Here is a 26,032-nt window from a genome sequence, read left to right as displayed (position 1 = left end):
GCATTAGGCAGAGCTGAGCTGGGGGGGGGGAACACGGCCAGCTCTCCCCTCACTGTCTCTGCACAGACTGGCGCGGGGAAGACGTACACCATGGGCACCGGCTTCGACATGAGCATCTCCGAGGAGGAGCAGGGCATCATCCCGCGGGCCATCGGCCACCTCTTCAGTGGCATCGAGGAGCGCAAGCGCGCGGCTCAGAGCCAGGGCGTGGCAGCCCCCGAGTTCAAAGTCAGCGCCCAGTTCCTGGAGGTGGGTGACAGGAGCTCTGGGGGACACCGTGGCCCTGCCCTGTCCTTCTCTGCTCCCGTGTCTTGAGTCCATGTCCTGACTGCTCCTGGACAGAGCTGCACCCCGGGCAGGCGTGGTGGGACCGGGGGTGTGTGCGGGTGCAGGGGGGACTCAAAGCACCTGGGTGTTGTTGGCTTCAGGATGGCTACAAACTGGGTAGAGGGAGTCCCCCCATGGGAAAGGGGCCTATGGCTTGGTCCTCTGGGGATTCAGGGGCTCTGGACTGTCTTACCCCTGTTTGAGGCCCAGAATAGCAGGATACCTGCTGCCCTGTGTCTGGACCAGTGTTGCCAGTGAAACAGGGAGAGAAGAAAGTGGCCACTCTTGGGAGGATTTGAGGAAGGGCTGTGCTATTTCCCATGACCTTTGACCTTGAGAGTGTTTCAATGCATCCTCTCCCGCCTCTCTTCTGGCTTCTCCAATTCAAAAGCCTCTTCTATTAACTGCTTCATTCCCTGGAGAAGTTTGTCCTGGGAAGCCCATGGACCTTATGTGTTGGCAGCAGTGTCCCTGGGGGCTGCTCCTGTGGTGAAGGAGCAAAGAGGTGTGAGTGGGAACTGGTTTAATGCCCCAATGAGAAAGCACAGGGTGCTGTTGAACAAAGCTGAGCTCCTGAGCAAGCTTCGTCTGGTTGGGGTCCTGACCTGGGGTGCACCCATGGGAGATGGGCAGGGAGGGGCCCTGTGCTGTGATCTTGCCTCCAGGTGGCTTTGTTGACCATCACATCTGGGTGTCTCCAGATGCTGATGGCCTGGAGAGGGGAAGCAGTGCCCAAAGTCACCTCCTTGCTGGAGAAATCCTTCCCACTTAGGTCTTCATCTGCAGAGCCCTTGTTAGGTCCCACGTTGTTGCTGTTGTGTCCTTCCCTTCCCATCACTTGGCCTGTCCAAGCTCCTGGGTGCCTTCCCAATTGTGTTCAGCTCGTGAGGCTCCTCTCTGGGGATCCTGTGGGCTGGGGTGGAAGTGGGGACAGTTTCCTGCCTGTCCTGGGTGACCTGTTTGCTGGGATTGGGACACTGGAAGGATGGGTGCCTCCAGTGCTGCCTCTGGACCAGGCCATCCTAGGAAACATCTTTGCAGACCAAGAGGTGGACTCGAGGATGACAGAGCAGTAGCCCTGCGTGGGGTCACACAACTGCTGTGGGCATTTCCTGTAGTCTTTCCCTCTCTCCATCACCTCTGACCCTGGTTGGTTTGGCTCTCAGACTCAGATGTTTGTCCAGTGGCTGCGGGGGAGGGTGGGAACAAGGATTCCTCTGCTTTGTTTCAAAACTGCTCACCAGGGAAATTGGCAGCCCTGGGGTGGGGGGGATCTTCCAGCTGAGGGGGCTTGAAGGCTCTGTTACAAGTGGGGAGAATAAAACCTGCTGCCTGGTGACCCAGTGACCAAGGTTGTTGGTCCACCCTGGCAGCATGGACATTGAACCAGGAGCTCTTGAGCCACTGTGCCAAGCCCTGTTCTGCAGCCACCCTCATCCAGGTGACACAGGGAGGGTTTTGTGGTGATAATGGCTCTGCTGTGCCAGCCTGGGCACATCAGGCACTGGTCACCAACCCACTGTCCCAGCAGGGGCACAGGACTTGCCCAGCTGATCCCTGTCCTGTGACTCTGCTCCTGGGAGAAGGTTTAAATACTCAAGGAGCCCAGTTGCACCTGGGGCAGCCAGGGAGGGATTAGCCTGATCCGTCCTGCTGGCCAGGAACCTGCAGTCCTTGGGTGACCCTGCTCTCTGCACTGGGATGTGAGTGCAAGAGGGTGATACTGAGTGGTGGTGGTGAGGGGACAGATGGGCAGGGGTGTCCCCCCACCCCAGGGTGAGAGAGGATGCTGCAGGGTCAAGATATGGATGGGGGTGCATCCTCTGCCAGCTCCGGGGCTGCAGGGTTTTCCCTGCTTGTCCAGCACTCCCTGGTCCCCCTCATCTCCTTTCCATCTGGCAGAGATGACCTCAGGGAGTTGTGATGGGAGTGGGGCTCCGCTGGCTCATGTGGCTGGGGCTCCTCAGGTGAACCAGGAAAGTCAGGAGGATGTGTAGCTCATGGGTGTCTGCTCAGGCTCTGGAGGCAGGGCTCTGAAAATGTCCCATTCCTGCAGAGCTGCTTGTGTGTGGGCCAGGGACAGGACAGGATTGGGCAGCAGGAACCAACCCAGAGTGCAGCTCAGAGCTTTGTGGGGCAGACAGGCATGTGGATGCACACTTGCACACAGGTGTGCCCACACACCCCATTCCTCCGGGCATCCCATCCCAGCTGGTACCTGCACAGGCAGCTCAGAGCTCGCCTGTGCATCATGTAACCCCGTGCAGTGCTCCAGACTGGGGGCAGAGCAACTGGAAAGCTCCTGGTGGGCAAGGAAAGGACCTGGGGGTGCTTGAACATGAGCCAGTGTGCCCAGGTGGGCAAGAAGGCCAATGGCATCCTGGCTTGTACCAGCCATAGTGTGACCAGCAGGACCAGGGCAGTGACCATCCCCCTGGGCTGGACGCTGGTGAGGCCCCACCTCAAATCCTGGGTGCAGTTTTGGGCCCCTCATGACAAGAAAGACATTGAGGGCCTGGAGCATGTCCAGAGAAGGGAATGGAGCTGGGGAAGGGTCTGGAGCACCAGTCTGATGAGGAGTGGCTGGAGGAGTTGGGGGGGGCTCAGCCTGGAGAAAAGGAGGCTCGGGGGGACCTTCTCACTCTTTGCAACTCCCTGACAGGAAGGTGGAGCCAGGTGGGTGTTGGGTTCTTCTCCCAAGTAAGAAATGATAGGACAAGAGAAAATGTCCTCGAGTTGCACCAGGGGAGGTTTAGATTGGGTATTAGGGAAAACTTCTTCCCTGAAAGGGTGATCAGGTGCTGTCACAGGCTGCCCAGGGCAGTGGTGGAGTCACCATCCCCAGAAGGGTTCAAAAGATGTGTGGGCATGACACTTGGGGACATGGTTTAGTGGTGACCACGGCAGTGCTGGGGGAACGGTTGGACTCAATGGTCTTAGAGGGCTTTTCCAACCTGAAGGATTCCAGGATTCTGTGCATCATCTCCTCTCTGCATGCACAGGCTTGTGCCTCCTCTCCTACGCTCGCACACACACCAGCTGCCCTGCTCAGCCTTGCACACACGCGTGAGCAGATGTGCAGCCCCAGCTCTGGGGGGTGGCACCGGGGTGCCAGAGGGCTCGAGCAGCCTCCTGCTTCCCCCTGCTCACCCCACGCCTGCTGCTGCCCCACTCAGCTCTACAACGAGGAGATCCTGGACCTGTTCGACAGCGCCCGCGACCCTGACGCGCGGCACCGCAAATCCAACATCAAAATCCACGAGGATGCCAGTGGGAGCATCTACACCACGGGGGTCACGTCGCGCCTCATCAGCTCGCAGGACGAGGTGGGTGTGGGGTGGGCAGGCGTGGAGCAGGGGTGGCAGCTGGGTGCCACTGGCCAGGGGTGTGCTGTGTGGGGACATCTCGGCACGGGGAGATCTCTCCCAGGGTGGCATGGTGCAGTCCCAAGGGGGTTCTGGGAGAGGTTGGTGTGTCCACTGGGCTGCACAGGGTCTGTCCTGACTCCCTACAAAGGTGCTTCAAGGTTTCCTTCCCTACCTGGTGTCATTGTAGCTGATCCAGTGCCTAAAGCAGGGAGCTCTTTCCCGTACCACCGCCAGCACCCAGATGAACGTGCAGAGCTCCCGGTCCCATGCCATCTTCACCATTCACCTGTGCCAGACGAGAGTGTGTGCCCGCCCAGAGCTGGTGAGATGTGCTGCTGCCTCATGGCCAGGCTGTTCCTGGGCCCCATACCCAGGCAATGCGTGGAGGTCCCTTGGGAAGGGGAGAGGGTTTGAAATCTGTCTTCTTTCCAGTCGTAGCCAGTGTTCGGATTTAATGGGAGCTGAGGGTGAGCTGATCCAAGGCAGTGATGATCTGGCCCAGGGATGGCTCAGAGCAAGCTGTTGTTGGAGTCCCATCTCCATCCCCAAGGGGCTGGATGTGGAGGGAGAATGCTCAGGCTCTTGCTGACATCTGAGTGCAGCCAAAGCACCTTCTGCCTGCTCCGGGTCTGCAGTGGTGACCCTTCCTGTGTCCCTGGCTGCAGGTGAACGGGGAGGTGACCAGCCTCCTGGATGGATCCCAGCCCGCCACCGAGTACGAGACCTTGACAGCCAAGTTTCACTTTGTGGACCTGGCTGGCTCGGAGAGGCTGAAGCGGACGGGAGCAACCGGCGAGAGGGCGAAGGAAGGGATCTCCATCAACTGCGGGCTGGTACGGCGCCAAGCCTGGCACCGGCGGGCAGGGGGAGCAGGGAGGCAGAGCCTGCCTGGGGGAGCCTGTGACACTTCTGGGTCCTACCCAGAGCTGCTCTACACTGTTGGGGTGCTGCTGTCTCAGCTGGGGTTTGTGCTGCCCGGCCCTGAGGGCAGGAATGTTCACAGTGCCAGTGGTGAGAGCACGGCTCTGTTGCCAAGGGCAGGGCTGGGGGGGGTGCAGCTGAGCACAGGGGTGCAAGTCCCAAAAGTGTGAGGTCTGCTAATCTGAGCTAAAAAGACCACTCTGGGGCTCGATGTTGCTTCTCAGTGCAGCATGGGAGAAAGGCGCAGGCCAGGGAAGAGGGGGGAAGGTGAGACTGGCAAGGGAAGCCCCCCGCCTCCCCCTTGTGCAACCCAAACCTGTGCCACAGCACATGCCCCAGGCCTGCCATGCTGGCTGTGTGGCAGCTGTATGCTCAGCTAGGGCTGAATTTGGGGGCCTTCCCTTTGTGTTGGTAGCTGGCCTTGGGGAACGTCATTAGTGCCCTCGGAGACCAGAGCAAGAAAGTCGTGCACGTGCCCTACCGTGACTCCAAACTCACCCGCCTGCTGCAGGATTCCCTTGGGGGAAACAGGTAAGGGGGGGGCTGAGCTTGGGGCTAGGGCTGCAGGACTGTCCCTCTGCAGATAGGGCTGAGGGGCTCTGGAGCCGTGCAGGAGCTATTTCAGCACTCCCGTGGGTGCCCAGTGGGGAGGGGATACCTTCTTCCAGGCATGGCATGACTCTGCAGATGTAAAGGCCTTGACTCCTCATCAGCCCAAGGTGCAATTGGCAGCTTTGGCAGAATCAGCTGATGCAAAACCCTCCTGAGCCCTCGCAGGTCTGGGACTTGGCAGGTGCTGGTGCCCTGCATGGGGGGATTGAATTCCCTGCCTCTTCTCCAAAGAGCCGGTTCTTCCCTGGCAATCCCAGAATGGGTGGGCTGACCAGAGGGAGCTACCTTTGCTCATTGCTGTGTGATGTGGTGCCTCGATGGTCTTGTGGGTGCTCTGGCTCTGGGAGGGATGAACCCACTTTATACCTTGGTTATAAAACATAGATGGCTCCCCATCCAGGATGGGTGTCTGGGGGCACGTGGCCTGTGCTGGGCCCTGGCTTTCTAGTTGCTGAGCTGCTACAGCGTGGGGGGGACTGGCTTTCACCCTGCCCTTGCATCCCCAAGCCAAACCATCATGATTGCCTGTGTGAGCCCCTCTGACCGGGACTTCATGGAGACCCTGAACACGCTCAAATACGCCAACCGGGCTCGCAACATCAAGAACAAAGTGGTGGTGAACCAGGACAAGACAAGCCAGCAGATCAGTGCCCTGCGGGCCGAGATCGCCCGCCTGCAGATGGAACTGATGGAGTACAAGGCAGTGAGTGGTCCTGTACCCCATCCTAACCCTACCCTGGCCAGCCATGGAGCTGCTCACTCACTGCCCCACCAGTGGGATGGGGGAGAGAACGGGGAGAATAACAGAAAACTCGTGGGTTGAGATACAGGCAGTTTGATAAGTAAAGTGAACCAAGGAACTCATTCCCCATGTCCCATCACAGGGAGATGCTCAGCCATCCCCAGCACAGCAGGGCTCTGTCAGGTGTAATGGTGACTTGGGACAACACTCCAGACATACCCCCCATTCTTCCTCCTTTGCCCAGCTTTGTATGCTGAGCATGACACTGTATGGTCTGGGATATCCCTGTGGTCAGTGGGGGGCAGCTGTCCCAGCTGTGTTCCCACAGCTTCTTCAACGCCCTCGACCTACTGCTGGTGGGGCAGGGTGAAGGGCTTAGTGCTGTGCAAGCCCTGCTCAGCAAGAGCTAAATCATCCCTGTGGAATCAGTGCTGTTTTCAGCACAGATCCCAAACACAGTTCTCACAAGGTGCTGTGAGGAGAATTTAATCCACCCCAGGCAAACCCAGCTGATGGAGTGGGCCTGGTGAGCAGATGGAGGCAGGTGCAGAAAGCCCCACTCCTCATGTTTGAATTGGGGCAGGTTTAGTGGGACAGACCCTCCTGCTTCCCATCCCCTACCCCTATGGATAGGGGTAATGTCTAGAGGAGTCAGGAGGCTTAAGACACAGTGTCTTGCCTGTGACAAGCAGGACCTTGGGCAGGTTTTTGGAGTGCTAAGGCAGGGAGAAGCCCTGAAACATCTCCCACCCTCTGCCTGTTCAGCTCAGACTTTTCTGGTCCTTAGGTTTGTCCCTGCTGTGGTGTCTGGGGTTGCCCTTAGGGATGCAGTGGTGGGTCCCCATCTTCCAGCTCACCCTGCACTCAGGGGCTTCCCTCCTGTCCCACAGGGCAAGCGAGTCATCGGGGAGGATGGCGCCGAGGGCTACAGCGACCTGTTCCGTGAGAACACCATGCTGCAGAAGGAGAACAGCGCCCTGCGCATGAGGGTGAAGGCCATGCAGGAGGCCATCGATGCCATCAACAGCAGGGTCACCTACCTCATGAGCCAGGAGGCCAACCTGATGCTGGCCAAGGCAGGTGAGGCTTGGCTAGCGCGTGGCACGGTGGGTCACCAGGCAGCACGGCTGGGACGGGGTCTGTGGTACAGCCTGGGCCTGCCTCGACCCGCCTGTGCCTCTGCCCCTGCAGGGGATGGTAACGAAGCCATCGGCACCCTCATCCAGAACTACATCCGGGAGATTGAAGAGCTGAGGTGAGTGGGTGCAGGGCTGGTGTGTCACTGGGGTCCTGGTGGCTGGGTCCGAGCCTGTGTGTCTCACAGCTCGCTGCCTCCAGTGTCGCTGGGGTGAGCTGTGAGCCCCGTGGAACAGCAGCTGATGGCACTGCTGCTACAGGGGGTTGTAGGAGGCCCAGCCTTGGTGCTGGGCAGTGCTTCGGCCATTGTTGTCCTTGGTGTAAGCATTGATGGAGGGGGTGATCCTGTTGGGAGTGCCTGGGGTCTCTGAGGGACTGCTGGCCCCCCAAAGTTGGGTCCACCCCAGTCTCTTGCATGATCCTGGGACCCTGTCTGGCAGCATTGTGACTTTCTCACCCATCAGTACCTGAAATGGCTTAGTAGTGGATCCATCCCTGGCTTACACCATCCGAACACATTGTGTTCAGTCTGTAGAAGGGAGACCTTAGAGCCCCTTCCAGTGACTAAATGGTGCTTCTAAAAAAGAGGGAGAAGGATTTTTTTTTTCTTTTTTTTTTTTTTTTTTTTTTTTTAAGCATGGGCACACAGCAATGGGACAAGGGGGAACAGCTTTAAACTAAAAGTGGAGAGATTTGGGTTAGAAGTTAAGAAGAAATTCTTCCCTGTGAGGGTGGTGAGACACTGGCACAGGTTGCCCAAAGCTGCTGTGCCAGTCCCATCCCTGCAAGTGGATGGGGCTCGGAGCAACCTGGTCTAGTGGAAGGTGTCCCTACCCGTGGCAGGGGGTTGGAATGAGATGAGCTTTAAGGTCCCTCCCAACCCAAACTGGGGGCAGTGGGATGGCCCCTCTTTGACTACATCCTGTTTCCACTCCCTAGAACGAAGCTTCTGGAGAGTGAGTCCATGAACGAGTCCCTGCGCCGCAGCCTGTCCCGAGCCTCTGCCCGGCCCCCCTACTCCATGGGCTCCTCCCCGGCTGCTGGCCTGGCAGGTCTGTGCAGCCCCGCTGTGCCAGTGGATTCAGAGGCCTCCGATGTCCTCCGACGGGCCAAGCAGGACCTGGAGCGCCTGAAAAAGAAGGAGCGGAGGCAGCAGAGGAAGAGGTAAAGGCAGAGGTTTGGGGAGTGGAGAGGCTGCCTGTGGGTTTGACTGCTCCTTGTGGTGTTGGGTATCCTGCTTCACCTATCCACCTGGATGTCTGGGTTCCCCTCCCAGCCCTGCCTTGCTGGTGCCTTCTTTTTGCCCACCACACAATTCCAGAGGCTGTTTTCCCCAGTGGGTCCAAAAGCAGGCGGCTGAGGGTGGTCCCGGCAGGACCTGTTTCCAGGTTCCCTCACACTGGGACTTACAACCCTGCTCTGCTCCCCCCTTAGCCCAGAGAAGGAGGCGTTAAGGAAGCAGCAGAAACTGCAGCAGGACAACGGGGAGGAGACGGATGAGAACGAGGTGGAAGAGGTGAGTGGGCATTGTGCTCATACCGAGGGGTTGTCTGGGTGTGTAGTGCTGTGATTGCCCCACAGGGACCAAGCCCAGGCTGGCCCTGAAGGGGCCCTCGTTTTGCTGAGGACTCCATGCTGCTGCAGGGGGCAGTTGGATGCTCCCCAGCCAGCCCTGCTGTGGAGCAAGGGGTCCACGATTTTGGAGGCTTGGTTTCAATTGGCACAGGTGAAGGGGGGTTGGGCAATGCAGGGCTGCTCAGCTGGGAGGGGATGCAAGGATGGATGGGGCACAGAGCTGCTACTCTCAGCAGTGTGCACTAGGGGTCCAGAAATGGTGCTGCAGCCCCTGGGATCCGGTGTGCGAGGCTGAGCCCCACTGTGGGGGCTGTGGCACATTGCTGTAGGGTGAGCTCAAGTTTGGAGGAGGGAGGAGCTGCAGAGAGAAGAGCAGGCCATGCTGCAGGCTGATGTTAGGCACTTCTCTCTTAGGAGGAGGAGGAGCAGGACGAGAGTGGCTGTGAGGAAGAGGATGGGCGCGAGGATGAAGATGAGGACTCGGGCAGTGAAGAGAGCCTGGTGGACTCAGACTCGGATGCAGAGGAGAAGGGTAAAGTGGAGATCTGTGTGCAGCCCTGTGTGAGCATGTGGGGGCATTGCTCGTGTCTCTGGCAACGAGCTCTGCTCCTGGGAAGGCAGAACCCCAGGACTCTGGGGGACTTGGAAGAGCCCCAGGGTTGCTGCAGCACTCTTTGGGGTGCTGCTGCTCCCTAGCAATGTGGGTTCCCATCAGCTCCTCTGCCCTCTCCTCGTACTGTGGCTCAGTGGGGCCATGGGAGCGATGCTCCCCCACCCCTCCCAGCCTGATTGTCCCCCTCTGCCTCCAGCTGTGAATTTCCAGGCTGATCTGGCAGATCTGACCTGTGAGATTGAGATCAAGCAGAAGCTGATTGATGAGCTGGAGAACAGCCAGCGGCGCTTGCAGACCCTCAAGCATCAGTATGAGGAGAAGCTGATCCTACTGCAGAACAAGATTCGGGACACGCAGCTGGAGCGGGACCGGGTCCTGCAAAACCTCAGTGAGAACCACCTCACCTGTGGGATCCCACCCCTGCAGCATCAGGCCCCAGTTCCTACTCCTGCCCAGCTGACTCAGAGTCAGAGCATCCACCCCTGGCATGCAACACTGGCTTTGGTAGAGTTCTGTCATCCTCTGCCTCTGCTCAAGTCCCTGGGACCCCCCAAGACCCCACTTGTCTTGCTGTGGGAGCAGGACCAGTCAGCACAGAGCTCTGGACCCCCCTGGTGCTGGAGAAGGATGGCGAGGCAAAGCCTCTTGTAGCGCTGAGCACCACTTCATGAGCCCCCACCACTTCAGTGAGGACACCTGGGGAAACTGAGGGGCAAAAGACCCTGTGCTGTGGCTGATGTCCAGGCTAAACAGGGCAGGGTCACCCATACTGTGGCTGTGGGTCTCAGTCTGCAGCTCTGCCAGGAGACACAGCTCAGCCCAGCAGTCTCCACCCCGTGCTGGGTCTTTCCAGCAGGATCCCCAGACAGACCCCAACCCACAGGAGGGTGAGGGGGGGCTATGGTGGGACAGGGAGGAAGCAGTGCCTGGTGTGTCCAGGCAGGGTATGCGGGTGCAGGAAGATCCCAGGGTGCGTGGCTGTTGCAAACCCTCTCCTCACCCACCAGGCACCATGGAGTGTTACACAGAGGAGAAAGCCAACAAGATCAAAGCAGACTATGAGAAGCGGCTGAAGGAGATGAACCGGGACCTGCAGAAGCTCCAGGCAGCCCAGAAGGAGCATGCTCGCCTGCTCAAGAACCAGTCCCGCTACGAGCGGGAGCTGCGGAAGCTGCAGGCAGAGGTGGCCGAGATGAAGAAGGCAAAGGTACCTGGGTGTGCCAGGGCAGGGAGGGATCCCCTGAACAAGCCTGGCTTCCCGCTCGGAGCAATGTTTTCCACTCTGGTGGCAAGGGCAGAGCATCTGTCTGCTGGGTGGGCGGGTGCCCCGGGGCAGTCGGGGCACACGGGACCCTCCCTTGCAGGTTGCGCTGATGAAGCAGATGCGGGAGGAGCAGCAGCGGCGCCGGCTGGTGGAGACCAAGAGGAACCGGGAGATTGCACAGCTCAAGAAGGAGCAGCGCCGGCAGGAGGTGAGAACCCAGCTCGCCACGTGCCACCAGTGTGCCCGTACAGGGGGGCTGGCCTGGCTGGGGGGGTGGTGTTTGTCCTGCTCAATAAATACTTCAGGTTGGTGAAGCTTGGGGCCCTGCTGTGCCCGTGACCTCGCTGGGGTCTGTGCAGCCCCAGCACAGCACACCTGGCTGGGTGGTTCCTGAAGCCTTCCCTCAGCTTCTGCTGTGGTTGTGGGGGATGCTGTGGGCTCCCTCCCCTGCCATGTGCGGGAGTCAATGTGCAGTCAGGGCCAGCTGGAGGCTGGGAACCTGCTCGCTGTTAGGATCAGGAGTGAGATTGTGCTAAAGGGAGCCCTGGGACTGAAGCTATCACTGGGGTGAATGGACAGGACCCCAGGGGTGTCTTTTTTCTTTCTCTCTCATGCAGTTCCAGATCAGGGCTCTGGAGTCTCAGAAGCGGCAACAGGAAATAGTGCTGCGGAGGAAAACCCAGGAGGTGAGGGGAGTGGGTTGTCTCCACACAGGTCCCAGACCCACCATACAGGGCTGGGCCCCCAGTGCCTGGGTCAGAGAAACCCTGTCCTTTAGACAGGGCCAGCTCTGGGAGTGGGGTTCCCAAAAGGGTGGGAGGGGTTTGGTGGCTCAGGAGCCATGTGGGAGATGGTTGCAGGCAGCAGCAGAATTCCTCATCCTGGACAGCAGAGCCTGGTGGCAGGGGTGGGGTATGAGGGAGGAGAGGGAAACCCATGAGGCACAAATGTCCCTGGGCTTTGGGTCTACAGAGCTGCCGCTCTTGGTCCCATGGGGACTACAGAGTGACATCAGCAGATTTGGGCTGGGTGGGGGTGCCCAGCTGACACCCTCTCCTCTGCCCTTCCTCGTGGGCAGGTGTCAGCACTGCGCCGTCTGGCCAAGCCCATGTCAGACCGGGTGGCGGGCAGGACGAGCCAGAAGCCGGCTATGCTGGACTCGGGCGCAGAGGTCTCGGCCAGCACCACCTCCTCCGAGCCCGAGTCCGGCGCTCGCTCCGTCTCCAGCATCGTGCGCCAGTGGAACAGGAAAATCAACAACTTCCTGGGAGACACCTCGTCCTCTGTGAACGGGGCTCGGCCTGCCAGGTCAGGGCAGGGCCTGGGTGGGTGGACAGTAAGGCATCCCAGAGATCCCCATGCCTGGCTTTTGGCTGGTGGCAGAGGTTGAAGGCTGGCTTCTTAGTGTGCACTTGACCTGTATTAAACTAATGACCCTCTGACGGGCTGTGCTGGCAGAGTGTGACTGACTGTCACCTGGGCTTGAGCCCAGAGCTGGCCTTCCACAAGGATTCAATGCCATGGCACAAACCCTACTGGGCTCATCTCTTTTCCCTCTTTGCTAAGGGGCAATGGAAAAGTTGGGCAATCCACAAGCAGATGGCTCCTCTACTTCTGGCCAGTCAAAGCCCTGGCATCCTCCTGGGGCAAGCCTAGCTCTCCAGCACAGTGTGGCTGGCTGCCTATGTGCCTGTTCTCCCCCTCTGGCTGTAGGAAGAAGTTCCCCAAGAAGGGCTCAAGCCAGACCTTCAGCAAAGCCGCCCGCCTCAAGTGGCAGTCGCTGGAGCGGCGCATCTTCGACATCGTCATGCAGAGGATGACCATCGTCAACCTCGAGGCGGACATGGAGAGGCTCATCAAGGTGGCCGTGGTGCTGGGGATGGAGAGGGCCGGGTGGTGGGTGCAGGACAGGGGGATGGCTGTGCAGACAGTGCCAATCCCCCTTCCCTTTTCCCCCAGAAACGCGAGGAGCTGTCACTGCTGCAGGAGGCGTTGCTGGGCAAGCGGGCGAAGCTGCAGGCGGAGAGCCCCATGGAGCAGAAAGGGCTGCAAGAGCTGAATGAGGAGATTGAGGTGCTGGGGGCCAACATTGACTACATCAACGACAGCATTTCAGACTGCCAGGCCACCATCATGCAAATTGAGGAGACCAAGGTGGGCAGTGGGACTGGGCCCAGTTGTCAGGGGGAGAGTGAGAGCATCTCTCTGTGGCAGGAGCATCCTCTGAGCTGTGTCACACTCGCTGGGGCTGCACCCACACAGTCACTTCTCATTAGGTGGTTAATTGTGGAGAGGAGTGCTGGCAGGTCCTTGCATGTCCCTGGACAAGCTGCTGTCATCCCACTGCCCTGGAATTGTAGGGAAGCTGTGGCCCCCCATCCTGCCCATGGTGCTTCTGGTCACTCATCCCCATGGGAGCTTCATGTGCTGGAAATGTTCCAAGAGGACTGGATTTTTTCCCAGCAGAAACTATCCAGGTTTTGTGTCCGTTTGTGACACTGGGTGTGCCATTGTGCAGCTCCTGATCCCCCTCAGTGTCTGAAGCCCAAAATGGAGGCTGTGTGCTGTCCCTGGCTTGTCCCCTGGGGGATTGGCAGGGAAGGAGAGCTGCTGTTAATTCACACTAGGCTTTGGATTGTGTATTCAGGTGAGCCTGGTGTCTGTTTGGTGTCTAATTAAGTGTCAACCCCAGAATTTCTGTAGCAGTGCAGAAGCCCTGCAGGTTGTGTTGGACAACCCCATGGCCAGATCTCCCCAGTAGCCACTGGGCAGACTGGGGAGGACGAGTGTTGGACTGGGCAGTGCTTGCAGGATGATGGAGGTGCTGTGTTGGCCATGGAGCCCCTTCTGCCCATCCCGTGTCCAGCGGCAAAGCTCCGCTGCTGCAGCCAGCCCTTGTCTCTCCGTGTTTCAGGAGGAGCTGGACTCCACGGACACCTCGGTGGTGATCAGCTCCTGCTCCCTGGCCGAAGCCCGGCTGCTGCTGGACAACTTCCTGAAGGCCTCCATCGACAAGGTGCAGGGCCAGGCTGGGGTGTGGATGTGTGACAGGGTTTCTCACAGGGTGCCAGGGTGGGGACTTGGTGGTGGGGACCTGTGACACCCGCCTGAGCCCCGGCTTGGCTGTCCTTCCCCAGGGGCTGCAGGTAGCCCAGAAGGAGGCCCAGATCCGGCTGCTGGAGGGGCGGCTGCGGCAGACAGACGTGGCCAGCTCCTCACAGAACCACGCCATCCTGGACGCCCTACGGGAGAAGGCTGAGTCCCACCCCGAGCTGCAGGCGCTGATCCACAACGTCCAGCAAGGTGGGCCCTGGGCTGGGCGTGCGTATCCTCAGGCCAGGTGTGCTCATCCGCTGGCCTGTGGGGTGGGGTGGGGTGTCCACCCTGTGCTGGCCCTCCAGGAAGCACCTGGAGGTGCCATGGCTGGGATCCTTCCTCGAGGGTGATGCTGGGTAGGACCGTGTGCCCTGGCCACCAGAACAACAGGGACAAGGAACGGGGTCACCCCTCACAGCTGCCTGGGGTGTCCCCTCCACCGTGTGGCTCAGATGGGGCTGGGGACAGTGGGGTCCCCTCTGCGCTGCTGATGCGCTGCCTCCCTCTCACACAGAGAACGGCTACACCAGCACGGATGAGGAAGTCTCAGAGTTCAGCCTGGCTTCAGATGGGAGGTAAGCACCAGCCTGGTGCTGCCTGAGCTGGTGGTGCCTGGGGCAAGATGCCTGGTGCTATTCAGGGGACCCTGTGGATGAACAAAGCCCCGCCGGAGCTTTTCTGTGGTGCCCAGCCCTTGGTGGGGGGAGCAGAGATGTCTCTTGGACACCAGTGGGGAGTGATGTGGTCATTCCTTGGAGAAAGGGTTCTGGGAGCAGGGGGTAAACCAAGGAGTCTAGTGGACCAGTGGCACCAGCTTTCTGAAGAGAGTTTGGCAATGAAGATCTGTCTTTGCTCTCTTCTCCTTGCAGCATCTCCCAGTCTTTCACCATGAAGGGCTCAGCAAGCCAGGATGACTTCAAGTTCAAGGTTAGTTGGCCTTTTTGTGTGGCCCTTGTCACAGGGACTGGGAGGAGGGATGGAAGGATGTTCAGCAATGCTCCAGGCCTCTGCTCTGTGGTCTGAACCTTGGCGAACCAGGCTTAGCATAGGCAGTATGGCTGATCCCTGGATGGAAGGAACCAAGATCTCCTGGTACTGTGGTCCTGAGATGCCAAAACTTGGGAAACACCCACCACATCAACCCTGCGGATCTGAGTGGCATCAGGGAGGACCCTGTGCAGGGCAGAGGTGGAGGGAAGCAGCTAATGTTCTGTATAGGCTGTCAGTATGTTTGTTCTGAGCGTGCAGAGCTGGCCGTGATGGGCATCCCAGTGTGACCTGGGGGAGCTCAGCCTCCTGTGGCCAGAGAGCACGAGCTCCCCACCCCACAGCACTGGCTGCTCCTGCTGCCCAGCCCTGAGCCCTCTGCCCTGCTCTAGGGAGAGCCCAAGCTCTCGGGGCAGATGAAGGCGGTGTCAGCTGAGTGTCTGGGACCCACGCTGGACGTCTCTACCAAGAACATCACCAAGTCCTTGGCATCCCTCATGGAGATCAAAGAGGACGGGATCGGCTTCTCCATCCGAGACCCCTATTACAAGGAGAAGGTGTCACGCACCGTCAGCCTGCCCACGCGAGGAAGCACCTTGTGAGCATGGGGTCATGGGTCTCTGGGCACTGGGAGGCTCGTGGAGGCATGGGCCAGCCCATGGGAAGCTGTGTCTGGCCTGTGGAGATGGAGAGGGGTGAAGGTGAGCCCAGTCCAGCATCTATCCAGGCTTGGCTGCAGCAAGCAGTGGTGGATTTCTCCATCGGGACTTGGAGAGTGTCTTAGGAATATGTTGGTATCCTTTGCAGATGGAGAGGAGGGTGCTTCAGGAGGAGGGAAAGAAGGGGGGGTTTGAAGGTCCCCAACTCCCTGCTCTTGGTTATCAGCCACCTTGGGCTGCCAAAAGCTTCTGCACTCAGGGCTGCCTCGAGGCATCCTCTGACTGTGTGATTGTGACTCCAGGGCAGCCCAACTTCTATTTACTCTTGTGGGGGAGGACACGGGTGTTCACTGTGGAGGGATCCCAGTGCAGGGCAGGCACCCACCCTGCTCTGTTCCCTCGCTTCAGTCCCAGGCAGTCTCGAGGCTCAGACACTTCTCCCCTGACAAGGCGGAAATCCTACGACCGTGGGCAACCTGCCAGGTGAGCCTGGGAGAGACGGTGGTGTGGCTGGGGGAGGCTGGGTGGCCCAGCTGAGTGGGGAAGGATGCTGTCTGGGCAGCTCTGCTGGGCCCTGCTGGTGCCAGGTGAGCAGCTCCCGAGTCATTCATGCGTCCCTCTGATCCTTCCCGGCTCAGGCCTGCAGACATTGGCTTCACACCTCCCTCCTCCCCTCCCACCCGCCCGCGCAACGACCGCAACGTCTTCTCCCGCCTGACGAGCACCCAGAGCCAGGGGTCTGCCTTGGATAAGTAAGTCCTGCTGGGGTGGGAGTGTGTGAGTGAGGGGGACCCAGACTGTGACAGCACACACGTACCAAGCCCTGTGGGGGCAAAAAGGAGCACCAGGACTTGGGTTGGCTCCAGCCAGTTGTCCTGTCACCACTTTACCTCCCCTGCTTCTCCCTGTGAGGGAGCAGCTGCTGTGCCAGTGCTGTGCTCCTGCCCACTGTGCCCCCTCTGAGTTCACACTCCTGGCTTCTGCCTGGAGACAGGACAGTGCCAGACCTGGGGCCCTGGAAAGGCGATGGAACAGGATGGGGTGAGGGGGTGAGGGCTCACAGGAAACTGATGGACTGGCATTCACCCACAAATGCTGCTCCAGCCTCCCCCAGGTTGGGTGCTGCCCTCAGCTTGGACACTGTTAGCAGCGCCGGCGTTCCCTGATGGAGACCTGCTGTCTGATCATCACATGCCCTCTGCTCCTCTGCTCTCCCCTGGTTCTCCATGTGTGCTTCTCTTTCTCCCTCTCTCCCCTCCTCCTCTCTATCCTACACTGGCTTGGATGCAATAACAATCCTCCACCTCTGACTCCACTGCTGCCTCCTCTAGTCTGGGTTTTCTCTCCCATAATCCTGCTAATTTTCTGCCCCTAGGTCTGATGACAGCGATTCCTCTGTCTCGGAGGTGCTGAGGTATAGACAACTTTCTATTTATTATCCCTTCCTCCGCTCCTCCTTTCTCTGTCTCAGGTGCCTGCTCTCCCTGTCCCCACATGCTCTGCCTGCACCTTGCTGCTCTCCCCCCCCTCCCAGCTCGTGTGTCTGTCCCCTCCTGGCATGCCACCTCTAGTGCCTGATGTTGTCCCCTCGGTTGCAAGTTAAGAGCCATTCCTGCTTGGATCAGCCCTTGGAAACACGGCGCTGGGCTCACCTGCAGGCACTGCCTGGTTTGGGGTTGGCAGCATGTTCTCCTCCATCTCTGATGGGTTCTTGCCAGCCTGAGGCCACCATGTCCCACACCTTCCCCAGCTCTCCAGCAGGACGGTGGGGTGGTAGGGAAGGGGACAGGTAACCCTGGGTGCTTCCAGTGTGTCCTTCGTGTAAGCTTCTTCCAGGCAAATATCTCAGGTTCTCCCCGTGCCTGGTTGTGCTTCCCTGGTGCTGAGCTGGGGAAGGTTGATCTCTTTCCTAAAGGAATCCAGTCAGATTGTGGTGCAGAGCTCAGCCTTGGGGTCAAGGTGCTCCTGGGCTTCTCCCACTGCACCCACCTGCCTGTGGAGGTTTCCCAACACAAGGGCCAACTTTCCCCCATCCTTAAGGAACATCAGCCTCATTGTGGCCTTCCAGTGCCTAAAGGGGCTTATAAAAAACAGGCAGAGTGACTTTTTACAGGGGCAGATAGTGACAGAACAAGGGGGAACAGTTTTAAACTGAAAAAGGAGGGATTTAAAATATATGTCAGGAAGAAATTTTTCCTGTGAGGATGGTGAGGCCCTGGCACAGGTTGCCCAGAGGAGCTGTGTTCAAGGCCAGGTTGGATGGGGCTTGGAGTAACCTGGTCTAGTGGAAGGTGTCCCTGCCCGTGGCAGGGGGGTGGAATGAGATGGTGTCTAGGGTCCCTTCCAGCCCAAACCATTCCATGATTCTGTGAGCAGCTCTCCAGCACCTGGGTGTCCCCTCACTCTGCCTGTGCCCTGAGCTCCTGCAGGCCCCCAGTTGCTGGGGGAGTGTCACCAGACCAGTCTGGGCTGTGTCACTTTGAGCAGTTTTTAGTCAGGCAGACACACACAGTCAGTGGAAAACATCTCACCCCGCGCAGTCAGGATTTCCCCTTGGACTCAGTGACACTTTGAGACTGGTGGAGGCACCGGGAGTCAGGGGAGGGCTGTTGGGTTGGCATTGCTAAGTGCAGAGCTGAGGAAGAACCATCACATGCATGTGATTCCCAAACCCAAATTAATGAGCCTGTGCTTATCCTCGTGACTAACGCAGACCTTGCCCTTCCCCAGCCCCACACTGCAGTTTCCCTGCCTGTAAGAAGAAACCAGCCCAACCTGGGGTCCCTTGGCTGTGGGTGGCTGTGCTTGCTGACCAGGCACACCAGGGTCCCAAGGGTCACACATGGAAGGGTTGGGCTGGTGGTCCTCAGCACCCTCAGCATGTCTGAAGTAGAGGGGATTGGCAGGTGCTGTGTCCCCTGGGACAGGCAGCAGTGTCCCTTGGAGGCAGGTTTGGCAGGGGGAGGTTCTCCTGCCCAAAGCTAGTAGTGGTTGGAGGAACAGCCACTGTGGCAGGGATGTGGGGTGCAAAAGCTGGTGCTGCCCTTTGTCACCCTTGTGGTCTGTGTAAAGGAGCAGGGCCCTGTCTCCAAATGTCACCAGCTACAGGCTGATGGCCCCCAAGGGACTGGGGTGCTGATATTGGTGCCCTGAAACGGTTATCCCAGCAGAGCTTCCAGCTGGAGAGGGGGCAGTTTGTCCCAAAATAGACCTTAGGGCCAGTGAGCTGGGTCTCCTGACCTGTCCTGAGTCTCTGCTGCCCAGGCACGAGAGGTTTAGGGGGAGAGCAGAGGCCACTGGGCAGCCTCCCCCTTTCCCAGTCTATTGCCGGGGCAGAGGTGGGAAGGGGCTGCCCCTGGGGAGACTCCTGGGGTTTCCTGCAAAGACCTTGGCTCAGACATGCCAGGTTCAGCTGGGCAGTGGAAGATGCTTGGTGTGAGACAGCTCTCCCATGCCCTGGGACTGTGGGCACAGTGCCTCTCCAGCCCTGCACTGTACCTGTTCTCTCTCTCCCACGAAGGGGCATCATTAACCCAGTGGGTGGCACCAAGAATGCCCGGACAGCCCCACTGCAGTGTGTCTCGGTGGCAGAGGGACACACCAAGCCTGTGCTCTGCCTGGATGCCACCGACGAGCTGCTCTTCACGGGGTCCAAAGGTGCGTGGTGGGCAGAGGGGGCGGGGAAGGTGCGGATGCTGTGGGAGCAGGTTGGCACTGGGAATGTGGGAAGTGCTGAGCACTGTGGGGACTGTCCCTGTCTTCAGCGTTGAGCCCTTCCCTGCCCCAGTGCAGGGGCTGGCTGGCTCCTTTCCCTCTGGGCCTGTGGGAGGGGGGAGATGCTCAGAACAGACGTTGTCTCCTCGGAGGAGACCCGCCTCTACACTCTGGAATGTTCTTCCTCCCACAGACCGAGCTGCAAAATGTGAAAACCTGTGACCGGCCGGAAAAATCGCCTCCCTCAAAGGGTCACCCCAAAACATGTGTTTCCATCAAGTATGCAGCCACACGGGGCTGTGTTCACCGTGTCCACGTTCGTACATCAAAATGTGGACCATCCGCGACTGCCGCCCGCTGCATCCGCCAACCCTCCACGTACGTCCCCTCGGCTCTGGGAGCCCGGGGCACTCTGGGCATCTCTGGCTTTGCAGGAGCCGGTCCCAGGACCTACAGGGGTTGGGGACAGGACCAAGTAACAGCTCCTTTAGTGCCAGTTTGCAGTGCTGCTTCCTTAGGGAACAGGGAGGTTGTGGGAGAATTTGGGGTGAGGAGAGCCATGGGGACCTTCTGCAGAGAAGGCTCAGGATCACGGAATCACAGGATATGTTGAGTTGGAAGGGACCCATCAGGGTCATTGAGTCCAACCCCTGGCCCTGCACAGGACACCCCAACAATCCCACCCTGTACCTGAGAGCATTGTCCAATTGCTTCTTGAACTCAGGCTTGGTGCTGTGGCCACTCCCCTGGGGAGCCTGTTCCAGTGCCCAGCCACCCTCTGGGTGAAAAACCTCTTCCTGATATCCAGCCTAAAGCTCCCCTGACTCCACTCCAGCTGTTTCCTCAAGTCCTGTCATTGGTCATGAGAGTGAAGAGATGGGTACCTGCCCCTCGTGAGGATACTGAAGACCACAATGAGGTCTCCTCTTAGTCTCTTAGTCTCTTCTCCAGCTGAACAAACCAAGTGACCTCAGCCATTTTTTGGCTTCCCTTCCAGACCCCCATCCTCCTCTGGACGCTCTCTAATGGCTTAGGTTTTTGTATTATGGTGCCCAAAACTGCTCCCAGAACTTGAAGTGAGGCCACCCCAGTGCAGAGCAGAGCAGGACAATCCCCTCCCTCACCCAGTGATGCTTTGCCTGATGCCACCCAGGACATGGTTGACCCTCCTGAATCACATTCAACTTTCCATTGACCAGGACCCCCAGGTCCCTTCCTCCAGCTGTTCTTCAGTCCTCCTGTTCCCCAGTCTATACACACAGCCAGGGTTGCCTCATCCCAGGTGCAGAATCCAGTATTTTCCCTTGTTAAGGGTCAAGAGCTTTGAAGAGGTTTTGGAGCTACTCTGAGAGTGGCCAGGAGAGCCAGCAGCCCCAACAGCATCGTGGCTGGGTAAATCTCAAGCTCTCCAGTGGGGAACTCAGATCTCTGTGAGGAGTTTGAGGACCAGAAAGGAGCATGGAGCAGGCTGTAGCTGTGGCTGCCAGCTTGAAGTAGGGCTCAAACGTTAGGGGAGAGTATGGTGGACCAGAGTTACCCACTCACTCTGGCCCAGAGCTCCTTTCTCTGTCCAGCCTCAGCTCATCTGCCTTGACCTGAAGGTGCTTTCCCCTTGGTGCAGAGGTCAAGACCTCTGCTTCCCTATGCTGGATGCCAGCACTCACCAGGTCTTCCTGTGTGAAGCAGAAAGGAGTGGGAGGAGAGCAGAATGGCCCTCAGATGGAAACCAGGGCCCCATGCTCTGTGTCATGCACAGACCCGACATCCTTGGCTGCCTCTGCAGGCTGGGCACTGGTCTGGGGGACAGAGCTCCTGTTGGTCTCATTGTGGCCAGAGGGACAGTTCCTCAGTGGCTCTGATCTCCACTCATCCTCCCCCCTTGGCCTCTCTCTTTCCTCTTTAGATCCTCTGGACAGGTGATCTCTGGGGACGCCTGTGCTGGGACCACCACCCGCACGGTCACCAGCGTGCAGGGGGAGCACCAGATCAACCAGATCGCCCTCAACCCCACGGGCACCACGCTCTACGCCGCTGCCGGGAACGCCGTCCGCATCTGGGAGCTGAGCAGGTGAGGGGGGTGCTGAGCTGGGCAGGACACCTTGTGGGGGCCTGAAATTATCCCCCTGGGAAAAGTGAAAGCCTTTTTAGTAATGGGAGTTGACTGGAATAAGGAATTTCAGGACCTTTTCCTATGAGACCTGAGGAGTGATGAGCAGCACTGGAGCTACTTGGGGTGGGGGCTTTGTCTGTGCACTGGGCAGAGCTCAGGAGAAAGGGGGAAGACAAGTGGGATGAGCAGCACTACCCCCTGGTTTTGCCCTTGCCCTCCTACCTGCCTATTGGGCACTGAGCTGCACACCCTGTGCTGCAGCCTGGGCTCTGCAGCCAGATGTTGGCACACTTTCAGGCTGTGTAGCCAGATGTTGGCACACCCCCAGACTGCCTTCCTTCCCCAGCATCACTGGGAATGAGATCTCCCTGCCCACTATCCCCCGAAGGGAATAACCCCTCCTGTGGGGCTCCAGTGCTGGGTGAGGGGTGGGTGGTCTCTGCCTGGGAGGGCCTTTTGGAGGAGCTGCAGCACCCAGGAGGGGGCTGACCTCTGCCCTTGAACCCAGGTTGCAGCCTGTGGGAAAGCTGAGCGGCCACATCGGGCCCGTGATGTGTCTCACAGTGAACCAGACAGCGAGCAACCACGACCTGGTGGTCACAGGTTCCAAAGATCACTACGTCAAGGTACTCTCTTCCTTGGGGATCAGCACCCCGTGTCCTGTAGAGAAGCCCAGATGTTGGCAACCCCTGAGGTCTCTTCTCTCCTTTTGAAAGCTGAGCCCAGATTCTGGTTTTGCCTCTGTATATGAGGTTTTCACTTGTCTCCTCTTCCCAAATCTTGCCTTTTGCTTGGTCCACAATGCACCTTCTGAGAAGGATTTGCATTTCTCTTGTCCCTCGGACTCTGTGGCTGGGACTGACCTGTGATGGCCGACCCAGATGAGCAGCTCACCCTGTTCTGCTCAATTCTCCCCCCATGCCTGATATAGATGCTTTGTGCCTGCTCAGTCACAGCTCCAGCACAGCAGGAGCCTGTCCCTTCATTTCAGGTTTTAGCAAGTTGAATTAGAGCTGGCACCAGGCAAGTGAGCAGGGATGGTGAGATGGTGAGACAGGATCCCACTCAGCTGTCAGCTTGGCTTATGGGGAGTGTAAAGGCTCACCAGGAGTAAAATGCAACAGAGTGGGGCTGTCCCTGGTGACAGATCTCCTCTGGTGGTGGCAGGACCCTCAGCCCCAAAAAGCCTCAAGCTGGCAATGCCCACTCCCCTTTCCAGCACCATTCTGGGTGCCCTGAGCCTCGAAGACAGAGGTCCTCAGGAGAGGGCCAGCTCTGTGCCCAGTGCCATCTGTGCTCTGTTACCCACTGCTCTTCCCCAGGTGTTTGAGATCACGGAGGGCATGGTGGGCAACATTGGCCCAACTCACAACTTCGAGCCCCCTCACTACGATGGCATCGAGTGCCTGGCCATCCAGGGAGATGTCCTCTTCAGCGGCTCCAGGGACAACGGCATTAAGAAGTGGGATCTGGAGCAGCAGGAACTTACCCAGGTCTGGAGGGGAGCACAGCACCAGTTCTGCAGTGATGTGGGGCAGAGGGATGTTGCTGCTGGGGTCGGGGGGGGACCCTTGTCCAGGGATGTAGTGCCAGCGTCCTGCATGGAGCTCACCAGGGAGGACATTCCTGATGCTGGGTTGGGTGTGGGTGAGGGCACTCAGGATTGCCAGCTCCCCCACAGACAGGCTCAGGACCAGCTGTAGTGCGGGGGGTTGTGTTCCCCTCTGAGTTCAGGATGGTTGTCTCCGGCCCAGGGGAGAAACCAAGCCCTGACTTTTGAGTCCATCCCCTTGGCTCCTAACTGGGCATCACCAGTCCCACAGTCCCAGGGTGTCACTGAGGACCCAGCTGACCGGGTTGGGGGTGTGAGGCTGCTGGTGGTGCTGCAGCTGAGGTTGGTCATGACCTCTGCTCTGTGCCCATCCCTACAGCAAATCCCCAATGCCCACAAAGACTGGGTCTGTGCCCTGGCCTTCATCCCCGGCCGCCCCATGGTGCTGAGCGCCTGCCGAGGAGGTGTCATCAAAGTCTGGAACGTGGACACCTTCACCCCAGTCGGGGAGATCAAGGGGCACGACAGCCCCATCAACGCCATCTGCACCAACTCAAAGCACATCTTCACTGCCTCCAGGTGAGCCTCAGGCTTTCTGCCCCCACAGACCCTGGGAAGGGGGAGACCCTGGGGTTGAGCTGTCACCCCTGGGCCTGGGTGGGTGTGTGCTGGGTGGACAGGGAGTGGGGAGGGAGGGAAGGGGAGAGTCTCACAGCTTTCTAGTCCCTCCACGCCTTCATCTCCTCTTGCCCACTTTAGCCTGCCCATGGCATGGCCTGCCCACCACGGTGACAAGAGCTGTCCCCAGCCATCCCCTGCCCACTCTCTGGTGACGCCCTGGGTTACCCCCCATGCAGGGACCCCTCTCCCCCGGGGCTGGGCATCCCCTGCTGCTCTTGGGGAGCTCTTTGGCAGCAAGACTCTGATACCCTCTTTTCGACCATGTCCCTTTTTTCCCTTCCTTTTTCTCTGTCTCTCTCTGTCTCTCCTCCTCCCCACCTCCCATCTGTGCCACAGCGACTGCCGGGTAAAGTTATGGAATTACGTGCCTGGGCTCACCCCTTGCCTTCCACGACGCGTCCTTGCCATAAAGGGCCGTGCTACTAGTCTGCCTTGACCCTCCTGCTCTTTGACTCTCTTGCTCATGTGCTCTTCTTCTGTCTCTCCTTCCCTTTTCTCTCCATCTCTCCCTCCCTCTGTCCCTCTCACTGTCAGTTTTGCTCTTCTCTCTCTTTTTTCCCCTCTTTCTCTCTGGTCTGAGCTGCTTCTTCACGGTATGAAACTATTCTGCGTTTTTCCCCACTTGATAAGTCTTTGCTAGAAGGGACTTGTCCCCTTGTCCCAGCCATACCCCCTGCCTTGGTTTAATTTGCTTTTTGGTTTTTTTTTTCCTTGCCAAGTGCCCACATCCACTGTGGCAACTCTGTGGAAGCCGTGGCCTGCCCACACCTTTGCATGGATAGTGGGTTGGGAATCAGCAGCCACCCCCAAATCAGCCCGTGCCCCGGGGGGACTGAGCAGAACAGCTCCCTGGACATCAGTGCTGGGACCAAGGGGGGCAGGAGTCATGGTGTGGGGTCAGCCCTGGAGGTCACCATTTCCCTTTGTCCCCACCTGCTGCCAGTGGACTGAGCCCCATTGGGCCTGCCCGCTCCCCAAAGTGCATTGGGCATCCTCCTACCAAGGGAAAAGGGCCTGGAAGTTCTGGGGGCTGCATGCTGCCATGGGTGGGGAGGGGAGCATGGCCCCTCGTGGTCCTCCGTGCAGCGTCTGCGGGGCTCCTGCCCCAACCCCTGGGTCATGCTGTCCCTCTCACCTTTGTTCCTCAGCGACTTGACAGTGAAGCTCTGGAGTGGGAGGAGGTTGCCCGCGGGGTCAAACTAGGAACTGCAGAAAGACTGGAAGGCTTGGGAGCAGGGTGAAGGTCAGGGTGCCTCCCCCTGCTATTAGGACTCGCTCATCTACAGGAGCACTCAGCCCAGCACAGGGATTTCTTTGTGCCTGACCCAACGGGGTGGAGGATACCTCATGTGATACTTTGAGCACTGCCATCTCCTGTGGGGCACTGGCAGCTCTGTGGGGCACTGACAGCTCCACCTTCCCTCCTGCTGAGGTTTCTCGATGGCTCTCCGGTGACCAGGAAATATTTCATCTCTCCTCTCACCCATCCTGCTGTAAGGACTTCTGGGGGTCAGAGCTCCTTGGCTCCTTCTTGGAGACACCCAGTTCCCTCCTGCCACTGTGGGCTTGTGTGGCCTCTGCTGTGAAGTGCTGCTCTGGGGCTGGTTCCTGCAGGAGTCCTTCTCCACAACCACGAGGACATTTGGTGTCTGCTGGCCAGGACACAAGTACAGAGGGTGCTTCTCTGGAGCCATTACTCGTGGGACACCTCTCTGCTGTGGGGGCTGCAGAAGGATTTCCTGGTACTCCTGTTCTTCCCCATCCTCTGTCTACCTGGGGGCTGCATGTCCCCTGCAGTTGGAGGTGGGCACCTCTGAGCTCCTTTGCCATGTCCCATCTTGGGAGACACAGCAAGCCTGGAAAGATCTCTGTCAGGCAACTTCCAGACAAACCTGCTGCAGTGCCCTTCGAAGTTCTTCAAGCCCCAGCTGTAACCCCAACTGCCCCATGGCTCTGGGCTCTTCCCCACGTGCCCACCCTGCTCTGCAGCGGGGAGGGATGGGCTGCTCAGCCCTGCTCTGGACACTGTGACCCCCAGCACAGGTTTGTGGGTCCTGCAGCGCATTAACTCCCTCGAGGTGGAGAAATGAAGCAAGAATGGAGGTTACAGGGCAAAACAGCCAAGGCTGGATTTGTCAGCCCCACTGCTGTGGCCTGTCTGTCCTTCCCCTGGGCTCTGCCCTCGGCCCTCTGCCTGGGTTGGAGCTAGCTGAGGTTGGGCCTGCTGGTCTCCATGGATCTGGGGATGGAGAGGGCCCAGCAAGGCCTGGAGCAGCTGGAGTCTGCTGTGCCAGGAGGAGAGTAAGGAGGGGGTTGCACACACTGGTCTCGCACAAGTCCCCTGACTCTCCCTGCGCTCGAAGGACAATCCTGCAGCAGATGCACAATCCCATCTCCATCCAGGAGTGTTTCCCCAAGGATGCACCTTCTCCAGCCTCCTTCCTCTCTCTCTCCTGTTCCAGGGGCTGGCAAGGCCCTGGTCTCACACTGGAGCTTCCCTCCATCTCTCCTTTGGCCTGTTGGACCATCCCCTGCTCCGTCCTGCCCTGGGCCACGCAGAGCTCTCACGGGGTGGCCAAGGAGGCTCCAGGATGGGTGCTGCCTCACATACTCTCCTTTCCCCTTTGTCACAGAAGAAGCAGCACTTGAACTCAAATTTAAGGATTTCTCCATG

General features: G+C 58.9%; 1 protein-coding gene across 1 annotated transcript in view; it reads left to right on the top strand.

Moving 5' to 3' along the window:
- The window catches only part of KIF21B (kinesin family member 21B), a 27,155-nt gene extending 1,957 nt beyond the window's left edge, over window positions 1–25,198 (top strand). The window contains 34 exon segments of the mRNA XM_029962474.1: window positions 67–249; window positions 3,504–3,653; window positions 3,883–4,017; window positions 4,361–4,528; window positions 5,032–5,147; window positions 5,736–5,931; window positions 6,861–7,050; window positions 7,162–7,225; window positions 8,047–8,271; window positions 8,542–8,623; window positions 9,097–9,214; window positions 9,492–9,683; window positions 10,303–10,502; window positions 10,660–10,767; window positions 11,177–11,245; window positions 11,638–11,867; window positions 12,273–12,420; window positions 12,519–12,713; window positions 13,474–13,575; window positions 13,697–13,862; window positions 14,170–14,230; window positions 14,525–14,582; window positions 15,035–15,240; window positions 15,710–15,784; window positions 15,940–16,053; window positions 16,677–16,715; window positions 18,822–18,958; window positions 19,209–19,363; window positions 19,365–19,393; window positions 20,919–21,083; window positions 21,634–21,751; window positions 22,448–22,618; window positions 23,057–23,256; window positions 24,507–25,198. Of these exon segments, the coding sequence (XP_029818334.1) occupies window positions 67–249; window positions 3,504–3,653; window positions 3,883–4,017; window positions 4,361–4,528; window positions 5,032–5,147; window positions 5,736–5,931; window positions 6,861–7,050; window positions 7,162–7,225; window positions 8,047–8,271; window positions 8,542–8,623; window positions 9,097–9,214; window positions 9,492–9,683; window positions 10,303–10,502; window positions 10,660–10,767; window positions 11,177–11,245; window positions 11,638–11,867; window positions 12,273–12,420; window positions 12,519–12,713; window positions 13,474–13,575; window positions 13,697–13,862; window positions 14,170–14,230; window positions 14,525–14,582; window positions 15,035–15,240; window positions 15,710–15,784; window positions 15,940–16,053; window positions 16,677–16,715; window positions 18,822–18,958; window positions 19,209–19,363; window positions 19,365–19,393; window positions 20,919–21,083; window positions 21,634–21,751; window positions 22,448–22,618; window positions 23,057–23,256; window positions 24,507–24,561 (4,620 nt within the window). The 3' untranslated portion in view covers window positions 24,562–25,198.
- The last annotated feature ends 834 nt before the right edge of the window (window positions 25,199–26,032 follow it).

This window comes from Manacus vitellinus, unplaced genomic scaffold (genome assembly GCF_001715985.3).
Source record: "Manacus vitellinus isolate BGI_N305 unplaced genomic scaffold, ASM171598v3 scaffold_47_pilon, whole genome shotgun sequence".
Lineage (NCBI taxonomy): Eukaryota > Metazoa > Chordata > Aves > Passeriformes > Pipridae > Manacus > Manacus vitellinus.
This window is presented reverse-complemented; position numbering and strand designations above follow the sequence as displayed.